The 27,777-nt window shown below is 43.1% G+C and overlaps 1 protein-coding gene across 5 annotated transcripts; it reads right to left on the bottom strand.

Moving 5' to 3' along the window:
- Window positions 1-545: 545 nt before the first annotated feature.
- Window positions 546-26,222, bottom strand: ALDH3B1 (aldehyde dehydrogenase 3 family member B1). 5 transcript variants are annotated; one of them, XM_083620796.1, is made up of 12 exons: window positions 25,979-26,116; window positions 14,760-15,426; window positions 14,595-14,711; window positions 9,463-9,625; window positions 9,241-9,351; window positions 8,653-8,773; window positions 8,403-8,488; window positions 7,880-7,961; window positions 7,162-7,548; window positions 6,538-6,704; window positions 2,544-2,643; window positions 546-1,621 (listed from the first exon to the last, which is right to left on the bottom strand). In XM_083620796.1, the coding sequence occupies exons 1-12, from the start codon at window positions 25,986-25,988 to the stop codon at window positions 1,428-1,430; spliced, it is 2,205 nt and encodes a 734-aa protein (XP_083476922.1). In that variant the 5' UTR covers window positions 25,989-26,116; the 3' UTR covers window positions 546-1,427. The 5 variants fall into 5 exon arrangements, with proteins under 5 accessions (XP_083476922.1, XP_083476921.1, XP_083476923.1 ...); XM_083620795.1 differs by having other exon boundaries at window positions 14,595-14,799; window positions 14,848-15,426; XM_083620797.1 differs by having other exon boundaries at window positions 14,595-14,751; window positions 14,848-15,426.
- Window positions 26,223-27,777: the final 1,555 nt, after the last annotated feature.

The following is a 27,777-nucleotide window of genomic DNA, read 5'->3' as shown; positions in this document are numbered from 1 at the left end:
AGAAAGGTGGGATATAATAATAATATATAATTGCAGTTTTTTTAAAAAAAGATTTAATTACAAAATAGGCACATATCTGATTTCCAGTTGTATGTAGTGCAAATAGGAATGAATACACATATACATATGTGTAGCTGTGATCATAACTACAAGTGAATGATAGGCAGCTTCCTCCTGTGCACTTTGAGGGCTCAGTCTTTCAGCCAACTGAGTGAAGAGGAAGGGTTTCAAAAGCTGCATGGAAATACAACCTGCCCTCATAACAGTTGATTACAATTTACAATGTGGAGTGGAGAAAAGGTGGAGAAAACTTGGAATCTGAGAACATGCAGAGAATGACATTCATTTTAAAAATTCATTATGATTGATGAAGAAACCTGATAACATGGATAAGCAGACATTCTGGATGGAAATTTCCTTGTTAGGAACCATTTATGATTTCTTCACTCAGTACTGCTACTGGTCCCTTTCTGTTCCTTGGGGCAGGAAATTACTATGCTAAGTATACTGATGGCACCATTTGAATAATACAAGTGAACAACTGGTTAGATTTGATGCAAGATCTTTATTACAGAAATAAAACATTTACTTGTAAAATGTTCAGTTATGCAAGCAGTGTTAATAAGGCTGCATTCATAAGCATAATTACTAGCAAGCAAGCCCCATTGAACTTGGTAGGAATTAACTTTTGAGTACAGATGCTTAGGATTGCTTAGTGCAGAAGTTATTGATGGGATGAGGAATCTGAGTTAAGGATGTGGCTAATGTACAGAAACGGATATCAGAAGAATTGTGGTTACTATAAGGGGTGCATCTGAGGGATAGTGCATGACTGCATTGAGGGTATAGAACTAAAAGAAGATTTGGCTGTACAAGAAGTTGCATGGATTTAACTTTGGATCTTCTTGGAATTAAATTGGTTTAATTGGCCTCTACTTTCACCCATGAAAATATCACTCCTTAAGAAATCATACAGATACAGATATATTTGTGACGATAGCTATTCCAGTGTACAGTGTTCACCAGTCTTTACAAAGGAATTGGTGATCATGGACATTAAATCAGTAATTAGCTTCATAAAACTCTGTTAAAAGGGAAATCTAACTCTGATTTTACCTACTGCAAAAACTTTGCAAGTACTTAGTTAACTGAAGTAGGTGGTCCTATACATTGTATGACATCAAAATATAACCACCAGCTAGGCATTGGACCCACCAAAACTGGGGAGCAGAAAAAGGGGAGGGGTGGGAGGGCATGTAGCAAGTAATCAGGATAATGGGGCAAGGCTTTTCCAGGAGGTAAGAGTTTAGGCAAGTGCCTTATTGGGAGGCGAGGAGAGAGCCAGATAAAACAATCTTCTCTGTCTCCAGCAGCTAAATTCTTCCAGCAGCTCCTGGGGCCAGAAGGCATATGTGATTCATGGGAGTTCACAGCAAGGTGCACATGCCTTTACGCTTGACGTCAACAAGGGAGAGCAACAATTGTAATTTGCCTTCGGTATAGGGAGGGTAGCGAACGGTGTTGATTGCCTCCAATCCCATGCAGCGCAAGAGTGTACCACGTTGATGAGTGAATGTGTCGAAGCTGAATTTGCCGTGGTACTTGCCTAAGCCACTGTATCCTGCAACAGAAGAAGAAAGCATACAGTTCAGATCCTGCTCCCTGGCAAAAGCTTAGTGTTTGCCCAACAGCCTGGGCATGGCCCAGACAGATGGGTGGGATATAAATAATAAAATTATTATTATTATTATTATTACTACTACTACTACTATCAATTTCTCCAAGCCAGATTGCAGCAGGTGTGCTCAGAAAGCGTTCCCTTATCACAGCCCTTGATGTTTATCTTCAAGGCATTTCCAGGGTTTTGAACCCACTTGGCAATGCATCACAACCTAAAATCATTGACTAAAGATAATCTAGTATCTTATTACCTGATTCTACCTGCAAACAGTATATACTTGGATACTGTGTTGTGATGTTCGGCAAGACTTCCCACTTTACTATCACTAGTGAAAATGATTCATGGTGTGGCACATAAAAAATAATAACCAGCTTTAAAAAAGTGTAAAGAAATTCAGCTGCAGGCCTCTGCACTCTTGCCTGGGAGCAAGACTTCAGCACAATGGAGCTAATGTATGAGTAAACATGCACAGGATTGTGCTGGACATGTGAAACACGTTCCTTTGATTGAGCCTGCCGTATGAATACTGGAGGGGAAGGAGATGCTGCATTCTGGCAGATTTGAATGCAAAAATTTGTTGCAATATTCCTATGGAGACCAATGGTTATCTTGGTGTATCTTCCTGCCAGCAGATCCCCAGACTACAGCTTCTAAATGGCACGCTGGGATGCATGTTTGCAGCTAATTCCCTTTTCTATTTTGCATTTTGTGCGTGTAATCAACAGATGCACCAAGAGCAGTACGGAAACCTTCGAGGCCTTTGGCCTTCACCCATGGGAAAGGAAGGAGTATCAAATTGGGAGGAAGCATTTGCAGAGGTAGGGGAAAGAGACAACATGGGGGAGAAAGGCCTTGTTCATACCTATGCCACCAAATGGTAAGGAGACCAATGTTGAGTATATAATGGTATCATTGCCAGAGAAGTTGCCACTGCTTGTACAATTCAATACGTGGTTCACAACCTATGGAGTGAAAAAGAGCAGAAGAATATCAAGGGCCTTGTCCCTGGTAGCCTCAAGTTTGGGGTTTGACAGGTTTTAGCTTTTGTAATTGGAAACACTTCCAACCATTTATTTTCTTCAGAGCTGCATCATCAAACTTGCTCCAATAATAGATGTTTATTGACATTTTGCATCTCAAAACCCAAATGGAAACTCCCTTACCCAGTGAGGTAGTGCTCACTGAGTACTGTCTGTTTTTGTGAGTCGATACATTTATTAGGGTTTTTTCATTCATGTTCTCTTAGTCCTTTCTAAAAGTTTCTGTACTGATGACAGTGTCTAGCAAATCATCTGTGAACTGCGATGCAGGCATATGCAAATGCCCCATACGGGGATCAAACCTGCAACGTTGGTGTTATTAGCACCACACTCTAACCAACTGAGCAATCCAGGGGAGATCGTGTTCAGTAGTGTCTCTATGACAAAATCATAGCAAGTGCTCTGACTTTTAAAGGATGCAATATCAAATGCTGTGGGGCTACTGTCTAGAAGTTTGCTAAATCTAAAGCAGGGGTAGGCAACCTAAGACCTGGGGGCCAGATGCGGCCCAATCGCCTTCTCAATCCGGCCCGCGGACGGTCCGGGAATCAGCGTGTTTTTTGTTTGTTTTTTTCCATTAGAAGAATGTGTGCTTTTATTTAAAATGCATCTCTGGGTTATTTGTGGGGCATAGGAATTCGTTCATTTATTTTTTTCAAAATATAGTCCAGCCCACCACATGGTCTGAGGGACATTGGACCGGCCCACGGCTGAAAAAGGTTGCTGACCCCTGATCTAAAGGAACTGCAAGAGATGTGTGCACAGCTGATACTCTGCAGGAGTTGCAGTCCTCTGTTAATAAACGGATCCCTTGCATTCAGAGTCTGGATTCTTAAAAATAAAATTACATACAACTTAGGCTTCTGATAGATAGCAGAGGCGATGAGTGGGAAAGTTTACAGAAGAACTAAAACGTGCGTGCAAATAGATGCCGAAATGAAATAATAGATGTCTGCTGCACTAGCACCATCTGCTGGCCATTTGCAGCAGTTTCGGCAGGAGCTTACGTTTCAGAGGCAGCCCAGTCACCCCAAACAGGAAAACAGTAGCGCGTATCACATTTTGAAGATACATCATCCAACTGTTTTCAGTGCCCATTTGGTGAATGAATTCAGCGAACAAGGTTTTGTGAGTCTAATACAAGCCAAGTCACAAGGGACCTGGGATCGGCCGCAGCTCACCGCCCAGCAAATCCTTGTTGGCAAACATGGTGTTGCCACAATGCAGCGCAGCCCCTTTATTGGGGCTGGGAGGGTGAGGTTCAACTCAGCGGCAGAGCTGAGTTGTATATAGAAAGTCTCAGCGGGTTTGATGGCATCTCTAGGTAGAGACAATGCTGATCTGGATGGGCCAATGACCTGACTGTTTAAGGCAGCTTCATATGCGCCTATGAAAAATATACACATCTGGGGCATGAATTTACACTTAGGACTGTGGCACAGTATCCATTCATTTCAATGGCATTTGTATAAGAACTTTTCCCAGTGGATTGTTCCCATGTGCTGTATAGGGATCTTAATTCACTTATGCCATATATCTCATTTTAAGGGTCTTTCCCCTTAAATAAGGTGGTTTATTTTAAATGTGAACTGAAACAACGAATGTGAACTGAAACAACAAAGAGTCTTGTGGCACATTAAATTCATGCTGAAATCCTCTACAGATTTTCCTGAGCGGCAAAGAGCAATCCAAACCACCAGGTCTGCTGGCTAGGAGGGGTTTGGATGTTGTGGACGTTGCATGGGGTAAATCACGAGCGTGTCTGACCCCTTGCAGATTTCCCCACTTTGAATTGCACAGTAAGCCTCCACTTAATTCAGTGGAACTAACTTTCACATGAGCATGCATAGAATTGTGTTGGAATGGCCATTTTGCCACTGTTCATGTGACACATGAAATTTTTGAAATTGAGCTACTGTTCTTTATTCATGCATGCTGAACAAAAGTTAGATTCTAGAATTTTCATGCACTCCTTTCCACTCACCTCACTGGCTAGCACAAGACATTGCATTTTGAAAGAGTGTGTGTGCGCATGTGTGTGTGTGTGTGTGAGAGAGAGAGAGAGAGAGAGAGAGAGAGCGCTTGCACTAGCATCAGACAAAAGGGGTGCACACCCTTCAGAGATCTTTTAAAACTAAAAGATACAAAGCATTGGGTACTCCCTCCCCTTTAAAAAAGAAATAGTGGGCTCAAAATCTCGCAGGTAGGTGGGGGAATGGAACTATACTGCAATGTCAGAGCCACTATCCAAGGAAGTACACTGGACACTAACACTGTCACCTTCCCCACATCCAAAGCTCTCCCAATATTCATGCTACTTGAGTGCAGGAATTGCTGTTTACCAGCAACTCTGGCTAGGAAGAAGGATTTACCTTGAAAGGCGGTTTTACAGAACACACTGTCTTTTGTCCAGAAGCTAAAAGCCTCTGTGTGTGATTTATGCCACTGATACATATAATAACTGGTGTATTTACGGGCTGCTTTGAAGCCTGATGATTAAAGTCTCCGCCACCACAGCTATCTAAAGATGTTAATAACTTCAAGTACACCAGCAAGGCATTCTAGCGTGTCTCAGCCACACAGCCTCACTCACTGCAAAGGTAGTTGGGCTACCAGTCTGGCAAATGAACCTCTTGCTCCAAAATTACTATTCACTGCAGAAGGAACAAAACTGAAATGATATGGCACACTTGCTGGTTTTTTAAAACCCTAAAGCCTCAGCTCTACTTTCTGTCACTTGGTGATCACCTTTTAATGTTAGGCTAAGGGACTGGGGAATAAATAGGAAGAGAGCTGGCCATAGACCAAATTCTGACTATTTTTCAAACAGCTGCACACTAGATTACTTGTAGCACCACTTGATGGTCCTTGTTCCGTGTATAGCTAGATACTTCAGTACATTTTTTATTTTATGTTAAAAAAAGGCTTAGTGGGTGTGTATTTGTATCCTTGTCCATCACAACCACAAACAACCTCAGGTTCTATGTCTGTAGGTCAGAGCAAATTCACTGCTGTCAGAATTCACTGTGGTCACTGATTTTCACGGGACAAATATAGCTTGTTCTTTCTTGCTCAGGTTAAAATCCTATGCATACTTACTTGGGAAACAAGGCTGCAACCCTCTATGGAAATAAGCCCATACATGTTTCTTAATAATGCTGTAGCTAAGTCTTCTTTAACTCCATGGAATTCACTTCTAAGAAACAAGCCTCGGGCTGTGCATTTACCATATACACAAACATTTGTTGTATGTTACAAAGAATCTCGAGGTCCAACATGCCTCCTTGCCACCGGCGCACTGTTTAAACACTGTGGGCATGCAGAGGTATGCTGCTGGGAGCTGCTCCATGGACATTATACCAATGTTGATACAGCCAAGCATAAGCACATTTTGAAAGCAGCACCACACTTCTCTGGCTGTTGGCCAGCTTGGGTCACGTTCCTGTAACCGTCCCCAACTTCCTGGATTAGGAGAGCTCTAACCCTAAAGCTGATCAGAAGGTCAGCGGTTTGAATCCCCGCGACAGGGTGAGCTCCCGTTGCTCGGTCCCTGCTCCTGCCAACCTAGCAGTTCGAAAGCACGTCAAAGTGCAAATAGATAAATATGTACTGCTCCGGCAGGAAGGTAAACGGCATTTCCGTGCGCTGCTCTGGTTTGCCAGAAGCGGCTTAGTCATGCTGGCCACATGACCCGGAAGCTGTACGCCGGCTCCCTCGGTCAATAAAACGAGATGAGCGCCGCCACCCCAGAGTCGGCCACGACTGGACCTAGTGGTCAGGGGTCCCTTTACCTTTACCTTTAACCCTAAAGCATACCTTGCAGTCGCAGGAGAAGGCGTAGGCAACCAGTGGGCGTTGCTTTCTATTGATGTAGTGGATGGCCTCGTCCAAGTCTCCCACAGTGAAAATGGGCAGGATGGGCCCAAAGACCTCTTCTTGCATGATTGGCTCCCACTCCTTCACATCAGCCAGTACAGTGGGGGCTGCAGGCAGAAGATTGCATCAAGACACATTATATTCTCAGATTGCTCCCATGCCTTCCAATTCAGCCATGGCCTTCATTTCACCCAAGGCTGCACTTCCCAGTGCACAAGCCCACAATATGCCTCTGAATGCCGGTTACTAGGGAGCACAAGTGGGTCCAGTGCTCTTGAGCTCAGGACCTGCTTGTGGGCTTCCCTCTAGGCATCTGGTTGGCTACTGTGAGAACAAGATGCTGGACTAGATGGGCCTTTGGCCTGATCCAACAGGGTTCCTCTTGTGCTCTTAAATGTTTTTAATATATTTTAATTCTGTTTTGTTACATTGTTTACTGCCAAGGGCTCCTTAGGGAGGAAGGGCAGGATATAAATGTCAAAAATAAAAAGGGGGGAAATATCAAAGAGGGTCTCCTGGTCTTTTCCCCACCCCAGGCTCCCTGTCAGCAGGTCACTTGCTCACCAATGTAACGGTCACACTCATCAGACTCTCCACCAATGGCCACTCGGCCACATTCCAGGAATGCTCGAAGGCGCCGGAAGTGCTTATCGTCGATCAGACGGCCAAAGTCGGGCGAATCCTGGGGGCAGTCACCGTAGAATTCACGGATAGCTTGGCGCAGGCAAGGCATCAGCCTCTCCTGCGTTTCAATGGTGCAGATCACATAGTCTGGTGCAATGCAAGTCTGGCCAGCGTTGAAGAACTTCCCCCAGACAATTCGGTTGGCTGCGTTCTGGAAATTGCAGCATTTATCCACGTAGCAGGGGTTTTTGCCCCCCAGCTCCAGAGTCAATGGGGTCAGGTGTTTGGCTGCTGCAGTCATGATAATCTTTCCCACGCGGGGACTCCCTGCAAAGGGATGGCAAGATTTAGTGGAGTCACGAGAGAGATACACTACTCCTCAAACTCCCACCTCACATTCTGCACCAAGATAACCCCAAATCATGTGCTTAAAGAAAGAATCTGTGTAAAAATGAATTCTGGAAATAACATAGCCCATATTTAATTTTTCATAATTTACTGCCGTTCCCAGATCAAGGTTTGCTTTTTTAAAAAAGTGGAAATCTGACATTCTGTTGGGATGTGGCTTATGAGGATGCTTTAATTTTATAAGCACTATATAAAGGGTGATGGTAATAAAAATGGAGGTGGTTTTTTTACATAAAAAAAGAGAGATCACCTGTGAAAAAGATGTAATCAAACTGGTTCTCCAGGAGTTTGGTTACCTCTTCAGAGCCACCTGTCACTACAGCAAAGGTTTCCTGTAAAATAAGAGAAGGTTCACATTAGTGAAATTCATGCAGGATAAGGCTACCAGTGGCTATTGTTATGAAGAGTGCAGCTCTCCAAGATCAGTGATAGTGAGCCTCTAAATACCAGTTGCTGTGGAACAATGGCAGGAAAGTGATGGTGTGCTCATTCCTCCCTTGCAGACCTCCCATAGGGATCAGGTTGGCTACTGTGGAAAACAGAGTCCTGGACTAGATCCAGCACAGCTCCTCTTATGCAATTCAGTTTACCACCACTACCACCACCAACCTCCTGAGAGATACTTCAGTGGTGGCCCCTGTGCCACCACTTGACAATACCCATCACACCGGGGAAGGAAGACAACTGTAATAGTCAGGAGCAGGAAGAAGGCACGTCCAGTAAGTTGGCATCAGTTATGCTCTGAGAAAACACAAAAGAACCAAGGAACTCACCGGGTCAAGATAACAAGGCAGTGCTTCGGCAAGAAGCCTTTCAGTGTGGCGGGCTAGCTCTGAGGGTTTGACAATCACGCAGTTCCCTGGTGGGAGAGAAGGGACACATTACCATAACGACAGGAGACAGAAAGACTACAGCATGCCTGGAAACAAGGAGCAGCAGTCGCTGCCGCTGTAAAGAGACCAGTGGAAGAAGGGAGATGCTCTGAAGCACTAGATGGAGGACCTCTGATGGTTTTTCACTCACCAGCTGCGATGGCCCCCACAAGAGGCACCAAGAGAAGATTGATGGGGTAGTTATAGGGTGCAATGATGACGACCACACCATACGGGTCCTTGCGGATGAAGGCACAGTCAAGCTTGGTGGCCTATAGGGAAGTAAAGGCACACACAAAAATCTATGAAGCAAGTGGAGCAGAGTGAAGAAGAGTGAAGCGAGTTGTAGAAATGAAAGCCTGAATGTGCATTTCAACCATTGCTGATCTTTAGTGCGAAAATGCATTCAGTCAACATAGCTAAAATGGGGCACTTATGTGATCTTACTAAACCCGTGGGAATTTCAGTGCTGCTGGCACAGGAACTAAAGCACTAGGAGACTAGCTGCTGGAGGCCCCAGTTTGAGACCTTACATACAAATAGATAGATAGATACAGTACAGTAATAATAGTGAATGAGTTAAATGACTCCTTCGAACAGAACATCCATATAACAGTTTTGAAAGGGCACTGCACAGATACAAGATCCACCCCCAGTTTAATGAGCACAGCTCCTAGACTTTTCTCCCGATTTAACACATAAGGTCATCTTTCCTCTTTTCTCAACTCAGCCTCCTTACCAAGTTCTTGCTCACGTTCTCATCCTTCATCCAGCAGCTCAGGTTGTTAAGGGCATTGTTCACCTCACTCCTTGTGAAGGCAACCTCAGCAACCTCCCCTTCGAAATGGGGCTGTACAGAGGACGCAAGAAAGAAAATACATTAGCAGAGTCCATTCTGGGCTGAAGAGCCACACCATGCCGTAACCCTTGTGGTTCCTCTGACCTGGATGGCCACACTCACCCTTCGCATGTCTTGATTCAGGGCATGCAGGAGATCTGACCTCCTCTCCTCCAGGAAGCGATTCAGGGCCTCCAGCTGCCCTTGCCGATACTCCATGGGACGTGTCTTTCCCGTCAGCCAGGTGGCACGCAGGCAGTCCACAAGGCCAGCATAGGGGTTCATTCTGGAGAGAAAGCAGGTGCTCTCATTTATTTATTTTACTTATTTGAGGCTTGTGTATATCACTTTTCATTGTATGGACCCAAAGCAGATTGAAGAGCTGCTGCAAGACCCCCATGTCATGGATCATTTATGAAAACACCATCCCCTAAATCAGGATGCCCCAGAATTGTATCATCCTTGATGGGTGTCTGCTTTCCTTATTTTGTTTATTATTGTGTGCCTACCTGGGGAGAATCATCTCCTGCTTAACAGCTTCTCGTCCAATTAATGTAGATGCACGAAACCCTATTGTGCTTCAGGAAAGGGTCAATGAAATGTTTTTCCTTCGTGCTCTGGAGTGGGGTGTGGGTCACATTGGGGCTGGTATGCATATTCCACACACACAATAGGGTCTGGTATTTAGGAGCTACCACCACATTTACCTCACAAACTCAGCTGATAACGGTGTCATTCAGAGAATCAATGGAGCCCCACTAAGAACTGGCTGCTCACTGGACAGACTGCACATTAGCAATACTTGCCTCATCTGTTCAAAGTCAAAATAACTTTGGGCTGCACTGGATTGTATTGGGCTAAGTCCAGAGCAGAGCCACTGAAATGAATGAATGTTTGTTCACTTCAGTGGGTCTACTCTGTGTAGGACTAGCATTGAATGCCACCCACTGCAACAAGAAGTAAAGGAATCTGTCTACAGCATGTTCTCAACTACTGTGGAGGGTCATCGATGGGGTGCCCACATCCACTACAATACTGCAACAGGCACACCATGATGCCCATCGGTTGAGCTGAATTTTCCATGCTGGATTTGTTCATCAAATGGTCCACCTTCACTGCCTGCACCCACTCCCTTCTTGTCTGATTGGACAGACTCCAACAGTAATAAAAATGCTAGCACATTTGCAAAGCTAAACAGGGTACAGTATGGTTCCAAACTGGATGGGAGACCTTGTGCTGAGATGCCTGCATCGCTCGGAGCTGGCTGACCTGACTGGAAGAATCCGCAACCAGAAAGAGGAGGAAACACAAGAAGATTGGAAGAAATTTAAATAATATTTAGCGAGATATTGCAATATAAGATAATTAAGAAATTCCTAGAAGTAACAGATTAGGCTAAGGGATAGAAAAAGATTAATAATGATGACTATTATAACTGGAAGTAAGGATAAGAGTTTGTAATGAAAGAAGATATTGATGTTATAAATATGAAATTGGGAACTGCTAAATATGAGATATGATGAAATTCAGATTGGAGGATTTTGAGAAAGTCTATTAGCAATGTAAATATACCTGGGAACAAGAAGAAAAAATTCTTCTTTTATTTTTTGTGTTTTTGTTGCTGTTAAGTTTTTATGTTGTGTTAAGTGTAATGTTTTCCTTAAGTGTAATGTGTGTTATAAGAGAAAACCAATAAAAAAAAATGGGGGAGATGCCTGCATTGCAGTGGGTTGCACTAGATAACCCTCAGAAAGCCTCCCAACTCTACAATTCTGTGATTTTATGATTCTGTAAGAAAGGAGATGTAGGTGCCACAAGACGGTGTGGAAGGACTAGAACAGAAGACTAGAGAAGAAGCAGGCGTGAGAAGGCACGCCCCATACATTTAAAGCACATACACATCCCATGAATCCTAGTTTGTTAAGGGTGCTATAAACTGTAGCTTTCTGCAGGATAAAGCAAAGCAAAAAGTTTAGCACCCTGTGATCCAGGATCGGTCTTACTTCTGCAGAGGAGTATCATAACCTGTGAATAACAGATGTTGACCAACCTCCAAAAACCTAACCCAAACCTCCAAAAACCTAATCCTGTTTCCTGAACTATTTCCATCTCCAGCTTTTCCCATTGAATAGGCTCCGCCCTGAGACCTGGCCTGGCACTTGCTGCTGCAACAACCTTGCTGCTGCGTACAGGTTGCATGGATGCGGTCCTGTCATGGTGAGTAGCATTGCCCTTGTCTCAGCTTCCCAGCAGCTGATTGGACAGCTTTTGCTGGCAGGAAGACTGCCAGTTTGAACCCAAAAAAGGTTGGTGGAGAAGTGAAAGAGGAATGGGGGAAAACCTCCACCCAAGCTTTCCCCTCTGATTATCCTAGAAATTTTTTTCAGGGCAGTTGTGCAAGGCAGGAAATGAGGAGGTAGGATTACTGGGGATTCTTGGGATTTTTTTGGTGTAGGAATCTCATTGAACTTTAATTCCTTAAACGCTGGAGAGCAGGATGAGTTGTTGTGGTTCGAGAACAATACTTGCTTTAGATTCCTGGCTCAGGTTCATCATTGTAATCAAACTACTTTTAACGTGCTTTCGAACTGCTAGGTTGGCAGGAGCAGGGACCGAGCAACGGGAGCTCATCCCGTCACGGGGATTCGAACCGCCGACCTTCTGATCGGCAAGTCCTAGGCTCTGTGGTTTAACCCACCGCGCCACCCGCATGGTGACTTTCTTAGCGCTTATCCATAAACCAGTTTTGCCAGTCCGCTTACATTGTGCCTGATTTGCAGCTGGCTTCACGCTTCCAGGCGTGGGCAGCTGAGCTAGCAGTCTTGATCTGCCTGTTCTTTCTTTCTTTCTTTCTTTCTTTCTTTCTTTCTTTCTTTCTTTTAAGTCCTTTGACCAAACACATACTATAATCTGTCTGTGGACTGAAGCAGCTTGTGTTTCAAATTTAAACAAGGCTTGAGATCACACTGTCTCCCTTGGAAACCCTTCCCTGATACTCAGTACAGAGAGTTAAAAAAACCCTTTGTACCTGTTTCCAGATGCAGGTGCTCACGAGTTTTATCATGATTGCATGTATTCCAGGGCTGTGTCCATGCTCAAAGGAAATCATGCCCTGGTTGACACAAATTGTGTGTTTCTCAGCAGATCAACTGACTGACACACAGAGGAACTAGCTGACCCAGGTAAGGCAAATGCAGTGCAATTATTGAGCAAACTGCAGGACATGCCCCCATTGCAAACCTTTGATTGCATAAACCTCTCACGTGGTATTCAGCTGAGTTTTACATAGAGTAGAAATGAAGGGACCTAAGAGTTATGTTCATTCATTTCAATGAGTCCACTCTGAATCAATTCATCTGAATAGGTTTTTCATGATGGTTGTGGAGAAGAACAAATTGCATTGGAAGAAGTCTCAACGAAACACCCATGCCATGGCAACCCAATATTACATTATGTATTTTTGTGTTTTATATTGTAAACTGCCCTGTGATCCTCAGATGAAGGGTGGTATAGAAATTCAGTTAACAACAACAACAGCAACAACAGCAACAAACAACGGGGTGGTTGTGGAAACTGGCTGAAACAACTAGAAAATGGGCCTGGGTAGATAAACAGTGTGACTTCTTTGCTATGCCAACCTTTGTAGTGACTCCTACAGTCCTGTTGTTGGTTCACTTATAATAGGAAGGCAGCAACCTATTATGCTTCTTGTATAGAATTGGAGCACAGGGCATGGATAGAAAATGACAGGCAACTATGTAAAAAGTGCATACGTTGCAAACAAGTTATATACATGCCCAAATGACCTGTATTGTGGTGGATCAACCATGGGTTGTGTGACCCATTGAAATTAATAACCATGACTAACTTAGGTCCATTAATTTCAATGGGCCTATTCTGAGCAAAATGCAGTTGGATGCAACCCCATTTCTCAAAGCACGTGAATAAAATGCAAAACTCAGCATGTAGACTTCACCAAAAACTCAATGTTTTTGTGAAAATGAATGGGTAAGCTTGCATTCTGTACTCTTACAGTAGTATTCCATAGTATCAAACACACAAATCCATTAGAAATATTTTGGCATGGATTTAAATGGTGCAGGACACAAAAAGAAGGAAAATGTTGGCTAGGGCAGCCGGTGAGAAAGATGGAGAGAAGGGAACTCAGCAAGGCATAGGGAATGTAGTTCTGAAAGTCCACCTTTTTGTTTTCTTTTTTAAATGAACTATGAGGCACACACTCACCCCAATAATCTTAGGAACTGTAGTTTGTGAAGGAAGCAGGGAATTGTAGCTCTGTGAAGCTTAAACTTCAGTTCCCAGGATTATTTTTTTTCATGGGCCATGTGTTTCAAATGTACATATGCAGTCTGAATATTTCATGGGCATTAATCACCAATTTTCAAATGTTTTCCCAAGCTGCAAGGATCAAAAACCTACCTTAAGACATGTTGAGATTTCCAGGGAGGCAAGTTCTATTTTAGGGTCTAGTCTAGATTGTGTATTTCATGGTATGGTTCCCTATGAGTAGCTCTGCATATAACGCTGTTTTATGCATAATTACTTAGCATGCATTTATGTGCTGTAAAATACATATTTTAAAGCAGTTTTCCACTGAGTTGAGTGGGACAAGTCCACACAAACAATGACACCTTTAAAATGCAAAGTTCTTCTACAATTGTTATCCTGCTTATCCTCACAACTGAACTATGAACTTAGTTGTTATTGTTCTAATTTTTACAGATGGGAAAATAAGGGTGTGAGAAAGTGATGCTAACAGGACTATTCTAGTGAGTGCGTAACTGTAGCAGTAAAAGGAGGAACTTGCTTTCGTTGGTGATGATAATGATGCCTCTTATATCACAGTTAAAGGTACAGAGTCTCTTTTGGGAGAAGTGGTTATATTAACTGAGTCCCAATCCATACTTGGCTCTCTCTCCCTCTTTCCAACCCCCTTGTGGGATGCAATGCTAAGCACCTTTTCCTGGAGCCCCACTGAATCATCTAACTGTAAGGTAGGGCTGCTATACATCCGGATCTTCCAACTTTTGGGTTTTCCTAAAAAAAAACACAATTTTGGGGTACGTAAGGTAAATATGCACAGAATCCAGGTGCAGTGTGACTTATTTGTGTATCCTCTTCAGACGCTGAAGTTGTGACTATGTACTGTACACATACCTGAACTGAACAGAAAATAGGGTCCAGTAAACACAAGAGATCCTTTCTAACTTGTCCTCTCAGTGCCCATTCCTTACCTAGATAATTCACCGCCCTTGTTGTCTTGGCTTGGACTAGGAAGGTCTTGGATTTTTTGTTGTTGTCCTGAAGAGCTCCCTGCTTGTCCTGAAGACCCTCGTCCTGAAGAACCAGAGCTCCCTGCTTGTCCTGAAGAGCCAGAGCTTCCTGCTTGCCCTGAAGACCCTCGTTGTTGTCCTGAAGAGCCAGAGCTTCCTGCTTGCCCTGAAGACCCTCGTTGTTGTCCTGAAGAGCCAGAGCTCCCTGCTTGGCCTGAAGAGCCAGAGCTCCCTGCTTGCCCCAAAGAGCCTCGCTGTTGTCCTGAAGAGCCAGAGCTCCCTGGTTGACCTGAAGAAGCAGAGCTCTTTGACTGTCCTGGAAAGCCCCATTGTTGTCCTGAAGAACCAGAGCTCCCTGCTTGTCCGGAAAAGCCTCGTTGTTGTCCTGAAGAGCCAGAGCTCCCAGCTTGCCCTGAAGACCCTTGTTGTCCTGAAGAGCTACAGCTCCCTGGTTGTCCGGAAAAGCCTCGTTGTTGTCCTGAAGATCCAGAGCTCCCTGCTTGCCCTGAAGACCCTCGTTGTTGTCCTGAAGCGCCAGAGCTCCCTGCTTGACCTGAAGAACCAGAGTTCTTTGACTGTCCTGGAAAGCCCCGTTGTTGTCCTGAAGCGCCAGAGCTCCCTGCTTGTCCTGCATCACTTTGGAGAGGAATTTCCTGGAATTTGTGTTGTTGTGGTTGGGCCCCTGCACCTTCTGTGCTCTGCATATCTTTTATTTGTTTGGGGATTTCTGGAACTTTGCGCTGTTGTCTTATGTCCCACTGTCCTGAGAATACACTTTGCACTATTTCTCCAGCTAGAAAGAGAGAAGAAAATAGAGTAAGTCAAGTGTGCTCTCTGACTGGCAGAAATTCCTATTGGCTTTGGGTACGATTGCACCTTCCCAGGGAAAGGTGGAAAGTGTTCTATTCTTAAACAGAGCTGACTTAGGTGGTTCTTAGCTTGCATTGGTGTTATGTCTATGGACTCAAAATAATTCTAAATTCTCAGGGGACATTTGCAGCTTGTCTTGTTCAGTGCCTCAATTTATTTATTTATGGTGCTTCTGAGACACCCCATAACCAGAGTTCTCTGGGTGGTGCACTTTATTTAAATAACAGCATTTATTGTTTTAAAACAAACTTAATCCAGAAGTTCTCAAACTTTTTTATCTGGGCCATACTTTCAGAATAAGAATTTACTTCACGCTATATCAGTTTTTTTTACTGATAAGAAATGCATGGGGACAATATACATTCTGCAATATAATATATTATAAAGAATATAGACAATATATCTTAAGTTAATTGTTATAATATAATACAGTTTATGAGGAAATGAAGGACCCATGCTGAGAGTGACGGAAGTCTGAAAGTATGGAAGAACTGTATTTTATTTATATGCAATATTTATTTTTTGTAATTATTTTTATTTCTATATAATATATTTTTGCTAACCGACGGGTGGGTGGGTGGGGTTGTACTCTTGTGATGCAATATTTAAAATCAATAAAATATATAATAAAAAAGAAAGAAAGAAATACTTTGGGAAACAACTAGGATTGTCATCAATATCACTTGCTCCCATTTTGAGAAGATATTTATCCATGTTCAGCAAATAAAAAAATATTATTTTGATTCAGTACTATACTTCACTGAAATGTTTAAATGTTTCTTTGATTGCCCTTGAATCTTCCTACGACACTTGCCATCCTCTCCTGCCACACCAGTGTGGCGCACCACATCCTTTGAGAACCACTGACTTAATCAAACCTAAAACTCATAGCACAACACTAAAATGATGGAGGTGAACTAATCAAAATGACAGAGGGTTAACACACTGCACAGGGCAAAATAAATTAATCAGGATAACAGCCGAGACTCACATAATGGATATCAATACAAGGTGTGGAAATGATGCTATAACAACTTTACAATCCCTAGAAGAAAAGAAAGGACTTCGCCTGGCACTGGACAGCTATTAATGTGGACACTGCTTGAGTCTCTCTAGGGAGAAGAAAGGGAATTTCACAAATGGAGGGAACTTCTCCCCATCATTATACCCAAAGCCCACTGTATATGTTTGGGTGACAAAGGAGCAGGGCTGCCAAGTGGACCCTGGCATTGCTGTGCTGGCAAACAGCCTTGCTTGTTGGAATGCCCTGCATTGTACTTTTCTGCACCTCAGTTTTTCCCTTTTGCGACCGAGTACATTCTGGATTTGCCACACACCCCCAGGTGGTAGTCAGTCTCACCCTGGCATTGCAGGGCAGTGACAGCTACTGCCCCTAGGGACTGAAGGTGGAAGGGTGGAAGATGGGGATCAGCTGTAGGTGGAGCAAGAGCCAATTACAGAAAGGGCCAACTCATTCTAGGTTTGTCCTCATCCTCCCTGCTGCTGAATCCTACAAGGGACCACACTGAGACAAAGGAACTGACCAGCAGTGCCACTCCCTGGGCTGGTTTGTAAGTAGTAAGGCAGGCATGGGGGGGCTGGCTGGGGGCAAACTGTGATTAGTGTGGCCGTGCCCCATAAGCCAGCCTCCGCTATTAGCAGCTTGTGGTTATATAAATGCTCCCTCACATTCCTCCTTGTAAGTCAAAAACTAGCACAGCAGGCAAAGGCTACTACATTTCTTTATGTGCACAGATTTGCAGGGACTTTTATATGTGGCAGCCACTCTCTGCAGCGCAAAGTGTCTCAGTCCATTCTGCTGAGCATGTTTGCCACTTCAAGTGTCTTCTAAAAATCAGAGCACGAATTTCCTTCACACAAAAGTCTGGTACTCCCATGGCAGTTCAAAAAGCAAAGGATACATAAAAATTAGCCAATTTCTCTTTCTTTCCCTGCCCACCCTTACGCCGTTGACTCAGGCCCTCTCTGAGCTATGTTTCAATTTTACGATTTGGCATTCCCAGTCTGGCTCTGAATTCCTGCCTTGCAGTTCATTTCTGCAAGAAATAAGTGTGCCTGTTATGTTTACTGGTTGCTAGTGAACATAGGAAACACACAGAATGGTCACCTGGAGGAAGTTCATGCAATGTGTGCAGCCTAGAATGAAGTCCCTTGTATGAGTCAGTATCCTAGGTTAATCAGCGCATTCTGGAATTAATTCCTGGTTTAATTAGAGCTGGCTCATAATTCGTTAATCTCCTCCACTCGCTTGCAGTTGGAGCATAGAGATTTGGGACTTGGATCCTGACTCCATGAGCCCTTAGTGGGGGTTTGAGCTCTGAATTCAGAGACCCCTGTCTTTGAAACAGATTGTTTTTGTTTTTTACTTCTACACATAAAAACAGTAATATGTGAAGGACGCTTATTGAAAACCAGAAGATAGCATCCTTCCAGAAGAGAATGGTGGGGTTATTAAGGGTGGGGCCTTAATGACCCCTCGGGAATCTGCTTGTTTATTGGGCTTGCAGTGAGCAATGAGTGTCCTAACTCTGTGTTTAAAACAAGATCACTGTCCGCATAATGTGTCACGTGGATAATAGCTGACTCAGATTATCTGGCTAGAACTGCCCCAGAACTGGCTAAACTTGTCTTGAGGAAACAAAGCATGAGTATGAAGGAAGTGTCTAACTAGGAGAGACTAGGTCCCTTCCTAGAATCTGAGACTTCTATGATCCACAAATTGGTGTAATTGGCCTCATCATTCTGCATTAAAGTAGTGGAGGGAAATCATTTTTTCTCATGCAATAGCATCACAAGCCTGAGGTCATCTCTTGACTCCTTTCTTCCATTTGCATATCTCTCACGGGCAGTCACAACAATCACATCATGTCTTCCTTTTCAAGATCTACTCTTTCCTTTCTGAATCTCCTGCTAAAGACTTTGCACATCCTTCTGGTAGTCTCTCCCCTAGACCAATGTTTTTCATTGTTTTTAAACACTGCTTCTGATAACCTGAAACACGATACAGTGCTGTGGGCCTTCTTCCTACTGTATCTTCCTCTAGTCGGTTGTAAATGCATTGGCTAAAACCATGTTTTCCTTCAAATGTTATGACCCTGTCAATTCTCTTCTTAAATCAGGGACAGGGAGCCTGTGGTCCTTCCGATGTTGAACCACAGCGCCCAGCATCCTTGACCACTGATGGTGCTGTCTGGATCTAATGGAAACAGGAATTCAACAACATCTGGAGGGCCACAGGTTCCCCATCTCTGCATTAAACCTTTCTCCTTAACAGGCTTCGCATCTAACCTACCCTCCTTCCTTTTGAAGTTTTCTTTGAACTGATTCATATAATTATCATTATTTACTTCAGTAAAAATGCCTCTTGGTTGCACCTTCATCTGCAGACATACAAAGAGAAAGAAATATAAGGCTCCAATATGTATGTTCAATCAATAATTCAACTAAATACATGATCTGTCTTCACTGAAATTTCAGGGTGGCTGATTCACACATGGAAGCAAGTAATCACCTGGTGTTTAAAACACATGGAAGGAAGTGCTACAAAACAGATGGTAAGAAGCATAATTAACTTGCATAATTCCTTGCCACAAAACATCATGTTGGCCCTTAGCTTGAATGGCTTCAAAAAGCAACTTCAGGATAAAACAAATTCATGGAGGTCAAGTCCTGTCAATAGTTGATAGTTATGTTCACTAAATGGAGCCTTCATGTTCAAAGATGGTGTAGCTTCTGCTCTGTACCAGTGGCTGGAGACAACCTGGTTCTAAACAGACAGTGACATCACCTTCTTCTGTGTGAGCTTCCATAGGTGTTTGGTTAGCTGCTATTGGAAGCAGAGTACTGGAGTAGGTTGACCTTAATCTGATCCAGCAAAGCAAGTCAGCAGGCAATGAATATGCCTGGAATTAATGCTATCCCCTAGCCTTCCTTTCAGCATAGTCATTGCTTCCTCTCATGTCATCTGCTGCTAGCCCCTGAGTGTCCTCCTCATACTGTTCTGGCATGCTGTTCCCTATGAGTGGAATCCAGTTGCTGCTGTTTGTTGGAATCCAGTGAGCTTGTGCTCACAAATGGACTTTTGATCTGGCAGATTCGTCTGCTAATGAAAAAGGGGAACAATTTTGTTGTTGATGATGATGATTTGTTCTTCCCCCTTGAGGCCCAATGCCACTTTCCACCGTATTCCGGAAGGTCACCCAACCCTCTGAGACCAATTTTCAGAGGGCACTGGGGACTGTATAAAGGGGGGGGGTAGACAAAAACTGCCTTTCTTCTTTTTCTCCTACCAGAGGCATCTATTCAGTCAAACACTAGGGACATATAGGAAGCTGTCTTGTACTGAGTCGGACCAGTGGTCCGTTTGCTCAGCACTGTCTGTACTGACTGGCAGTGGTTCTTCACTACTGAGTTTTTGTTGAATGGATGGTTGGTTTGTAAAGGTAAAATGGATTTAGATTGTAAAGTTGTTTGTTTTTAAAGAGAAACCGCTTTAGGGGAGGGTGGTTCTTAGAAACAGGTGGCTTTTGGCTAAGCCAGGGGTCAGCAACCTTTTTCAGTCGTGGGCCAGTCCACCATCCCTCAGACCATGTGGTGGGCCGGACTATATTTTTTTTTGGGGGGGGGGATGAACGAATTCCTATGCCCCACAAATAACCCAGAGATGCATTTTAAATAAAATCACACGTTCTACTCATGTAAAAACACCAGGCAGGCCCCACAAATAACCCGGAGATTCATTTAAAATAAAAGGACACATTCTACTCATGTAAAAACACGCTGATTCCCAGACCGTCTGCACGCCAGATTAAGAAGGTAATTGGGCCACATCCGGCCCCCAAGCCATAGGTTGCCTACCCCTGGGTTAAGCACTCATTCTTCCCAAGTAGCTCTTTGAGGTTTGTATGTGTCTGACTCTCATTACAGTCCTACATCTAGATGCAGCATGGAGAAGAAATCTGATTCAGTCCACATTTAAAGGTGAACTAACCAAATTTGTACTTTCTGAAAAAATGTTCAAACCGCAGCACCAGGTATCCTTTGGAATTTGCAGTTATCTGAACTTGGTGGTACAATTTTCTAACCAAAGTTGTTGTTTTTTATAAAAATGAATATATTAATGAAAAGAACAAACAAAATTGCATTATATATTGGGAAATTGCTTGCAAAAATGTGTATATTATTTAAAACTGCTTACAGTTTTTTGATGCTGGTTTCAATGTATGTGTTTTTTTGCTTATAATATTGTAAGTCACTTGGAGTTGCTGTGGCAAAACAAGTGACTAATAAATTTAATTATTAAGTAATAATAAAAATAAATTTAATTAATTAATGTGTATAGAAAAGAAACTGATACTAAAACGCTGACAAATTTTCATGATATTTTAAAATGACAAATTGCCGCAGAAATATGGAGAACTAAATTTAAGATGAGAAACTCAGAAAACTCAAATTAACAGATCATCTATCTGTAACCTAGATAGAGGATTTATCTGTTTTTGAAGCTAAAATTCAATGATTTTGTGCTGTGATGATACCTTCAGGCACAAATGTTTCATGCAACTGCTCGAATCAGTTCCCTGCTAAGAATGTCGTCAGGGATATTTATGGAATCACTGATAACTTCATATGACTTGTCAGGAATAGGGTCTTCATGTTTTAGAATTATTCCTTCCTTTCAGAAACATTGATGAATACTCTGTGCAGAGTAGTGGGGAGTGGCAGAGGAAGAAATGGGTCTGCTTGATCAGAGTTTGGAATTATAGGGGAGCCTAATCTACTTAATTTATTTGAGTTCTTTCCAACTAAATTCTGCTCAGGGCAGATGGACATGAATGAACCTAAGACATCTGAATTAACTTCACTGGGTCTCCTCTGAATATAACTAGTATTGGATGAAACCCCTTTTCATGTTGTTATCTGTCACTTTTTACATCATCTAACATATCTTTTGCATGGCTTGAGTTTTCAAACTGCCCATTTTTTCCCTAGAAGTGGGTCTGGTTGTCTATTTTTTTATTTTTTTTAAAGCCCAGATGTGGGTGAGTTTGTGCTGATGCATGTCTGATAATCTATCAAGATTGCCGGTTTGCATGTTATCTGATTTTCTAGATGCGAATAATATAGGCTATCAAAGGGCGGGCATAATTTACCGTGCTCCAAATTTCCTCCGGCTCATAGCATTTATGATTAATTGCAACTTGTTTTGGCTCAGCCCTATTAAATGTTAGGGAGCGTGTGTGTTTTCTTTTCTTCATGTATGCCAATCAATTTTGGTGGTTTTTGTTTATGCAAGGAAGGTTCAGCACGAAAGATGGTTTGGAAAAACTTAAATACGGTAAATAAAATGACAACAAGTGAAGTTTCCTCTGAAAATCAAGGGCATTCTGGTTTATACAGCCTACATGTCAAAACGGCCTAGCCATAGAAACCCACTGCAAAGTAGAATAAATAGCATGCATAGTGGTGCAGAACCGAAATGTCATTTTTCAGAAGCATCACCATACGTTTCCTTCTGTAAACGTCTTTACTCAGATTACCTCCTTATGCCTTGTCAGAAGTGACTCAACAGGTTTTCCCCTGTACAATGCTAGATTACTGTGCTGTTTTGTTCCATTTAGGAGATAAAATAGTATTCTTTTTTTCACACTAAGCTGCCTAATAATCTTGTGGGTGTTGTCTACAGCCACAGCCTCTGTGGGGCCCTGGCAAATAAAGCTTGTACCTTGGTTCATAGAGCAGTGTGATCCCCAAAGCTGGCATTGTATTTACCTGAGCAGTTCTTGCCACTCTGGTAAAAACTGACACCCCAATTTAAGGCATTCATACTTTCTGTTTTAATTCTGTTCATATCAGTTCCTATGTCACATTTTTAGTACTGTTCTAGTTATGTCTTCAAATTGTGATTGTATAAAACAATAAATTCACATGTTAAACGCAAGCTGTGTGTTTTTAAAAAATAAACTAGTAGAAATGAAACTGAATGGCTACTGAGCACTTCACATCTGGCTATCTATATAAACATTTATTTAAATTGGGGAGAAGGGTTACGTATTGCTATTTTACTATAAACAAAAACAAACCCCAATCAAATTAAATTTACTGGACAATGCAGTATTTTTTGTAATGGTCAGTTTCAGAAACCTTTTTTAAAGCTTAGTCTTACTCCAATATAAAATTGACCTGTTATATAATATGACCTAAGAGTTTACTGACATATGTTGTTGACCAAGTTGGTAAAAAACAACAACCCAGCTGCTTAACTGGAAGCTAGGAATACAGAATCTAAACATTTCTTTGGAGTCAGTGGGTCTGAAATTGTTTCAAGGTTACCTCAGTATTGCCAATACCATACGTAAGTACAGAAATGTGTTCTTATCACAACAAATGTAATATAGGCATGTATGGAAACTGTTACCACTGCCATCACCCTTTTTAAAATACATGCAAGCCCAGACTCAGTCCATTTTAAAAGTATTTTAAAAGGAAACAGAGGACTACAAGAGCTTCCACTAGTACAATGGGGCTTCCCCACTGTCTCCCCTCATGTGCCCTTCACAAATTTGGCTTGGGGGTCAAGGGAACCCCTAAAGCAGCACATGGTGAAGAAGATGGGAGATTCTTCCACCTGGCAAGCTGACAGAACAACTGGGAAAATGTGATATTGAATTCCTCCCAGAAATTCAACATCTCTGAAAGAAAATGTCAGATACACATCTGCTTTGTAGTTGGGGAACCGTGGCAAGGGCAAAATGTCACGTGATAGCCTTCAGTGTCTTTACTATTTACATCAGGTCTCAAATCGCCCGTGAATTAGCTCAAATTAGCTGCCTTCCACCTTTGCCTTTGATGAAAATACTTTATGTGGTTCATTGGACTTGTTGAACTCTGTTGCTACCATTTGGTTATCTGTTTAAATGTAACTACACCCTGCATTTTAGTTATAGAGATTAATAAAACAGATAATATAATTGTATTGTATTCTGATTGTATGTTTTTCTATTGCTGTCAAACCAGACTGTTTCAGAAACAGGGAGCTGTCTGGGCATCCATTTAACTTACAGAACCGTAGAACTGAATAGTTGGAAGGGACCCTGAGGGTCATCTAGTCCAACCACCTGCAATGCAATAATCCTGTTCTCATGTAAACAGCGAGCTAGTCAGCAACATTTTTTGTCAATTTAAGACCACTTCAGGCAGGAGAGGGGAAGGCCAAAGCCCAGCCTCCCCTCCTAAATGTGGCAGGTTGCCACATCCCCTTGCCACACACAATGTTCCTTCACACCCCTTTCCCTCTGGGGAAAGAGGCCACATAATACCACCCAGGAGGCCAGATTTGGCCAATGGGACTCCAGGTGTCCTCCCTAGTATACAGATTCCATTGAACCTATTACAGCAGGAAGGAGAGACTTATGCCCCCTTCAACATGTTGTTGAACTACAGTGCCCATCATCCTTCACCATTGGCAGTGCTCACTGGGGTTAATGGGAGTTGGAGTCCAGCAACACCTGGAGGGCAACAAGTTCTCTGCCTTTGCTGTATGCTTTCATGCTCTCTCTCTCTCTGTTTTTAGTAAGTAGATCAAATTCTGAAAAACTTTTATAAAACTGTACAGTGGTACCTCGGGTTAAGTACTTAATTTGTTCCGGAGGTCCGTACTTGACCTGAAACTGTTCTTAACTTGAAGCACCACTTTAGCTGATGGGGCCTCCTGCTGCTGCTGCTCCGCTGGAGCACGATTTCTGTTCTCATCCTGAAGCAAAGTTCTTAACCTGAAGCACTATTTCTGGGTTAGCAGAGTCTCTAACCTGAAGCGTATGTAACCTGAAGTGTATGTAACCTGAGGTACCACTGTAATATCCTTTGTAGGGAAATACTATTGGGTGGAATCAAAACAACAGGAAATTGCTCGGTCACTGCAAGCATCTCTTCTTCCCTGATGGAGGAATCTCCCCTCTCCTCCCCTTTCACACTATTATCCTGACCCCCCAGATCTGGTGTGAGGAAGGAGAGGGGAGAAAATCCCACTGTACTAGTGGCGCTTGTTGTGTTGGTTCTCGCTAGCGCAACTGTTTCATCGAATCTTGCCTTTTGATTATACCATTTCCCTGGTAAATACGGGGAGCAGGAGACAGATAATTACTAGTTCCCTTACCCCAGAAATTGCTGTTCTTGCTCACAATGGAAGCTTTCCTGGATGTTGCTAACAATGGACTTTTGGTCTGGTTCTAGATTTGTCTTTTTTCTGCCTAGACAGAGAATACAGTAACAGCATTCATCCCTCTTGGGGCTCAGGCAGGATTCATCCCACGAGCCCCAAATGTTTCACAGACAAAGTTCTCCTCAGTGTCTTGGATAAAGGAGTCCCAGTGATGTCTTCTGAGGGAGAAGCTAAGGGACATCACAGCAGCAAATACCATCATGTGACTCAAAGTCACTGTTGCTCAGTAGATTTCTGAATTTTCCTTTGTTCAAGTAACTTCCATAGCATTAGAACAAAAGCCATTATTAGTGATAGGTTGCCCAGAAGCCCCTGCATAGCCAGAGGATTTGACGAGTGCACTCAATGCTGTGAACTACCATGACCTCTGATAGAGTAGGTTGCCACTTGCCTCGATCCTAATACAGGCCAGACACTTTATTATTTTTAATGTTAATATTTGCCAGTTTATTTTCTTGCAAAGTATTTCAAGGGGACTGACATTAAAACCAATTCAAAGCAACAATAAAAACCTACAATTCAAGCAATACATATAAAAAAGCCTAAAAACACAGCAAAACAAAAAGGCAGGACTACGGGCCCTGCCCCACTAAAAGACACCACAGTGCTATTCTTCAAATTAAGGGCCAAAAGGCCAGGAATAGAGAAAAGGCTTTGCTTGGTGCCTAAAGCTGGATAAAGATGGTGCCAGATCCCTGGAGAGCGCATTCTGCAAGCTGGGAGCCACCACTGAAAAGGCCCTTCAGACTCCCTATATGGCTTTGTAAAAACTGTTGCTAAAATAGCTGTCATTGTCAAATGTCCTGCTGGCCAAACATCCTCAATGCTTCCTTAGCTATACAGACCAGCCAAAGGCTCAGGCCACACATCAACATTTCCTTGCGAAGCTTCTTTTCACAATGATCCTATGAAGGAAGCTTCTTATTCCCATTTTACAGATGGAAACCAGAAGCTGAGATATAGCAACATTCGGGGCCTTGCAGTGTCTAGAACCAGGACGGCATCCTGCATTTCTCAGATCCGATACAAGAGCACCAATATTCTATCTGTAGTTTTCGCTAACTCATTTCCGTACACAACATGCCCTCAGCCATTGAAAACACTAGGGATGTGCAGATCTGAACATGCAAGCAGAACATGCTGTTATCCTTGTCCTCTCAGCTATCCAATTCCTTGAAGATGAGATGCAACTAGCACCCTCTGGATCTCATCCAACCAACATTCATAGTAGTACCTCTTTCCATTGCTGCTGCTGCTGTTGTTGTTGCTGCAATCCTCAGCCTGTCTTCCTGCTGCTTTGTCTGGCTGGCCCTGGGTGCTACTGATGAGAGGAAGCCTCAGCACCTTATTTGTTTCTCTGGGAACTATCTTTGACTCAGCGCATTTTTGCTTCTTTGTTTTTCCTGCCCTTCATCTCTAGGGGAGGTGATTGGGTACTGGCCAATCCACTTAGCAGCTGATTGGGGCTGAAGGAGATTGGGGCGGGGCCTCTGCCCAAACCACAAGAATAAGCCTTGCAAAGGATATGACTGGAAGGGTGGGGATAACCCATAAAAGGGCACGTGGAGGCAGTGCTGGCCTTATGGAACTGCATGGACACAGCCTAAAAGGCAGGAGAACTCACGTGAAGGCAATAGGACCTTAAGTGTAAGAAAGAGCCCCTTTCCCCTCAGACACTATTGTTTCCTTTGCAGGACAGTCCTGAAGAAGGTGACCTGAATGTAAGGGAAGGACATGTCTCTTCTTCTCCCCACGCACAAAGCAAATTTGGAACGTAATTTTCTTTGCCCATTTCTCATTGTTGCCCAGGTAATAGTGGTACCCCTTTTGTGGACCTCTGGCCCAGAAGTTACTTTCTTTTACACACACACACACACACACACACACACACACACACACTTCCTTGAGATGCATTCTGGAACATACTCCCCTACTGGCAAGCAGAGATTCTTGGATTATCATCGCTGTCATCATTCATTGTTATTTTGAGGCATACTGGAATGAGATGTGTCCCTGAAACACCGCGATCCGAATCATCATAATCCTACACATTGCACAGGAGCCCTGCCTGCTCTTTGCACACCTGAAAATAATTCGTTTGCTAGATGGTGTCATCTTTCAGCACATAATGAGAGAGTTTTGGTCTTAATCTGCTTGAAGAGGACTCTTAAAGAGCATCCTGTGCTGGAGGCAACAGGTAGGGCTGGGAAACCTTTGACACATTTGCTGTGCACTTAGAAACCACAAGAATCTTATCGTGACTGATTCAGGTATATGTGGCACTTGGACAGCACATGATGGGTATGGTGTCTCAGTTCTGGAATGCCTGGAAATAGCAGGGTCACACTTTCCAGATAATCGGAATTCACTTCTGAATAGTGCATTCCTGTGGCCTGTGTGTAAGGAATCAATGTATTTCCATGGCTGTTCTTTTCATTCATTTTAGTACAGCCCCAATTCATCTTCCTCCCCAAGAAGACTAAGTTATTATTATAAGATTAAGCAGCAGTATCTTATACAATGTTTTTCCTACACACCAATACATGTGTGCATATTACAGGTGGCACCTCACACATGTTGCAGATGCACCATACATGTAAAGCAAATTTAAAACACATTTTCCTTCCAAAGAATCCTGGGGGGGGGAGGGGAAAGTTGACAGCTATGGCTGGAAAAGAAAGGAAAGGTAAAGGTAAAGGGACCCCTGACCATTAGGTCCAGTCACGGACAACTCTGGGGTTGCGGCACTCATCTCGCTTTACTGGCCAAGGGAGCCGGCGTACAGCTTCCGGGTCATGTGGCCAGCATGACTAAGCCGCTTCTGGCAAACCAGAGCAGCGAAAACAACTGTAAATTCTTAGCACCCATTTTTCAGATTGCTGCCCTGTATTTCGGGTGTAGATTCCCCACCCCCATGGTTTGCATGTGCAGTTTTCTAGTTTCAACTCTGTTCAGGAGCATACTGGAAACAGCACAACTGGAGAAGAAATCAAAGCAGAAAGCAGTGGGCATGGAAAGCGGAATAGCAGAAAG

The sequence above is a fragment of the Podarcis filfolensis genome (assembly GCF_964270895.1).
Source record: "Podarcis filfolensis genome assembly, chromosome: 1".
NCBI lineage: Eukaryota > Metazoa > Chordata > Lepidosauria > Squamata > Lacertidae > Podarcis > Podarcis filfolensis.
This window is presented reverse-complemented; position numbering and strand designations above follow the sequence as displayed.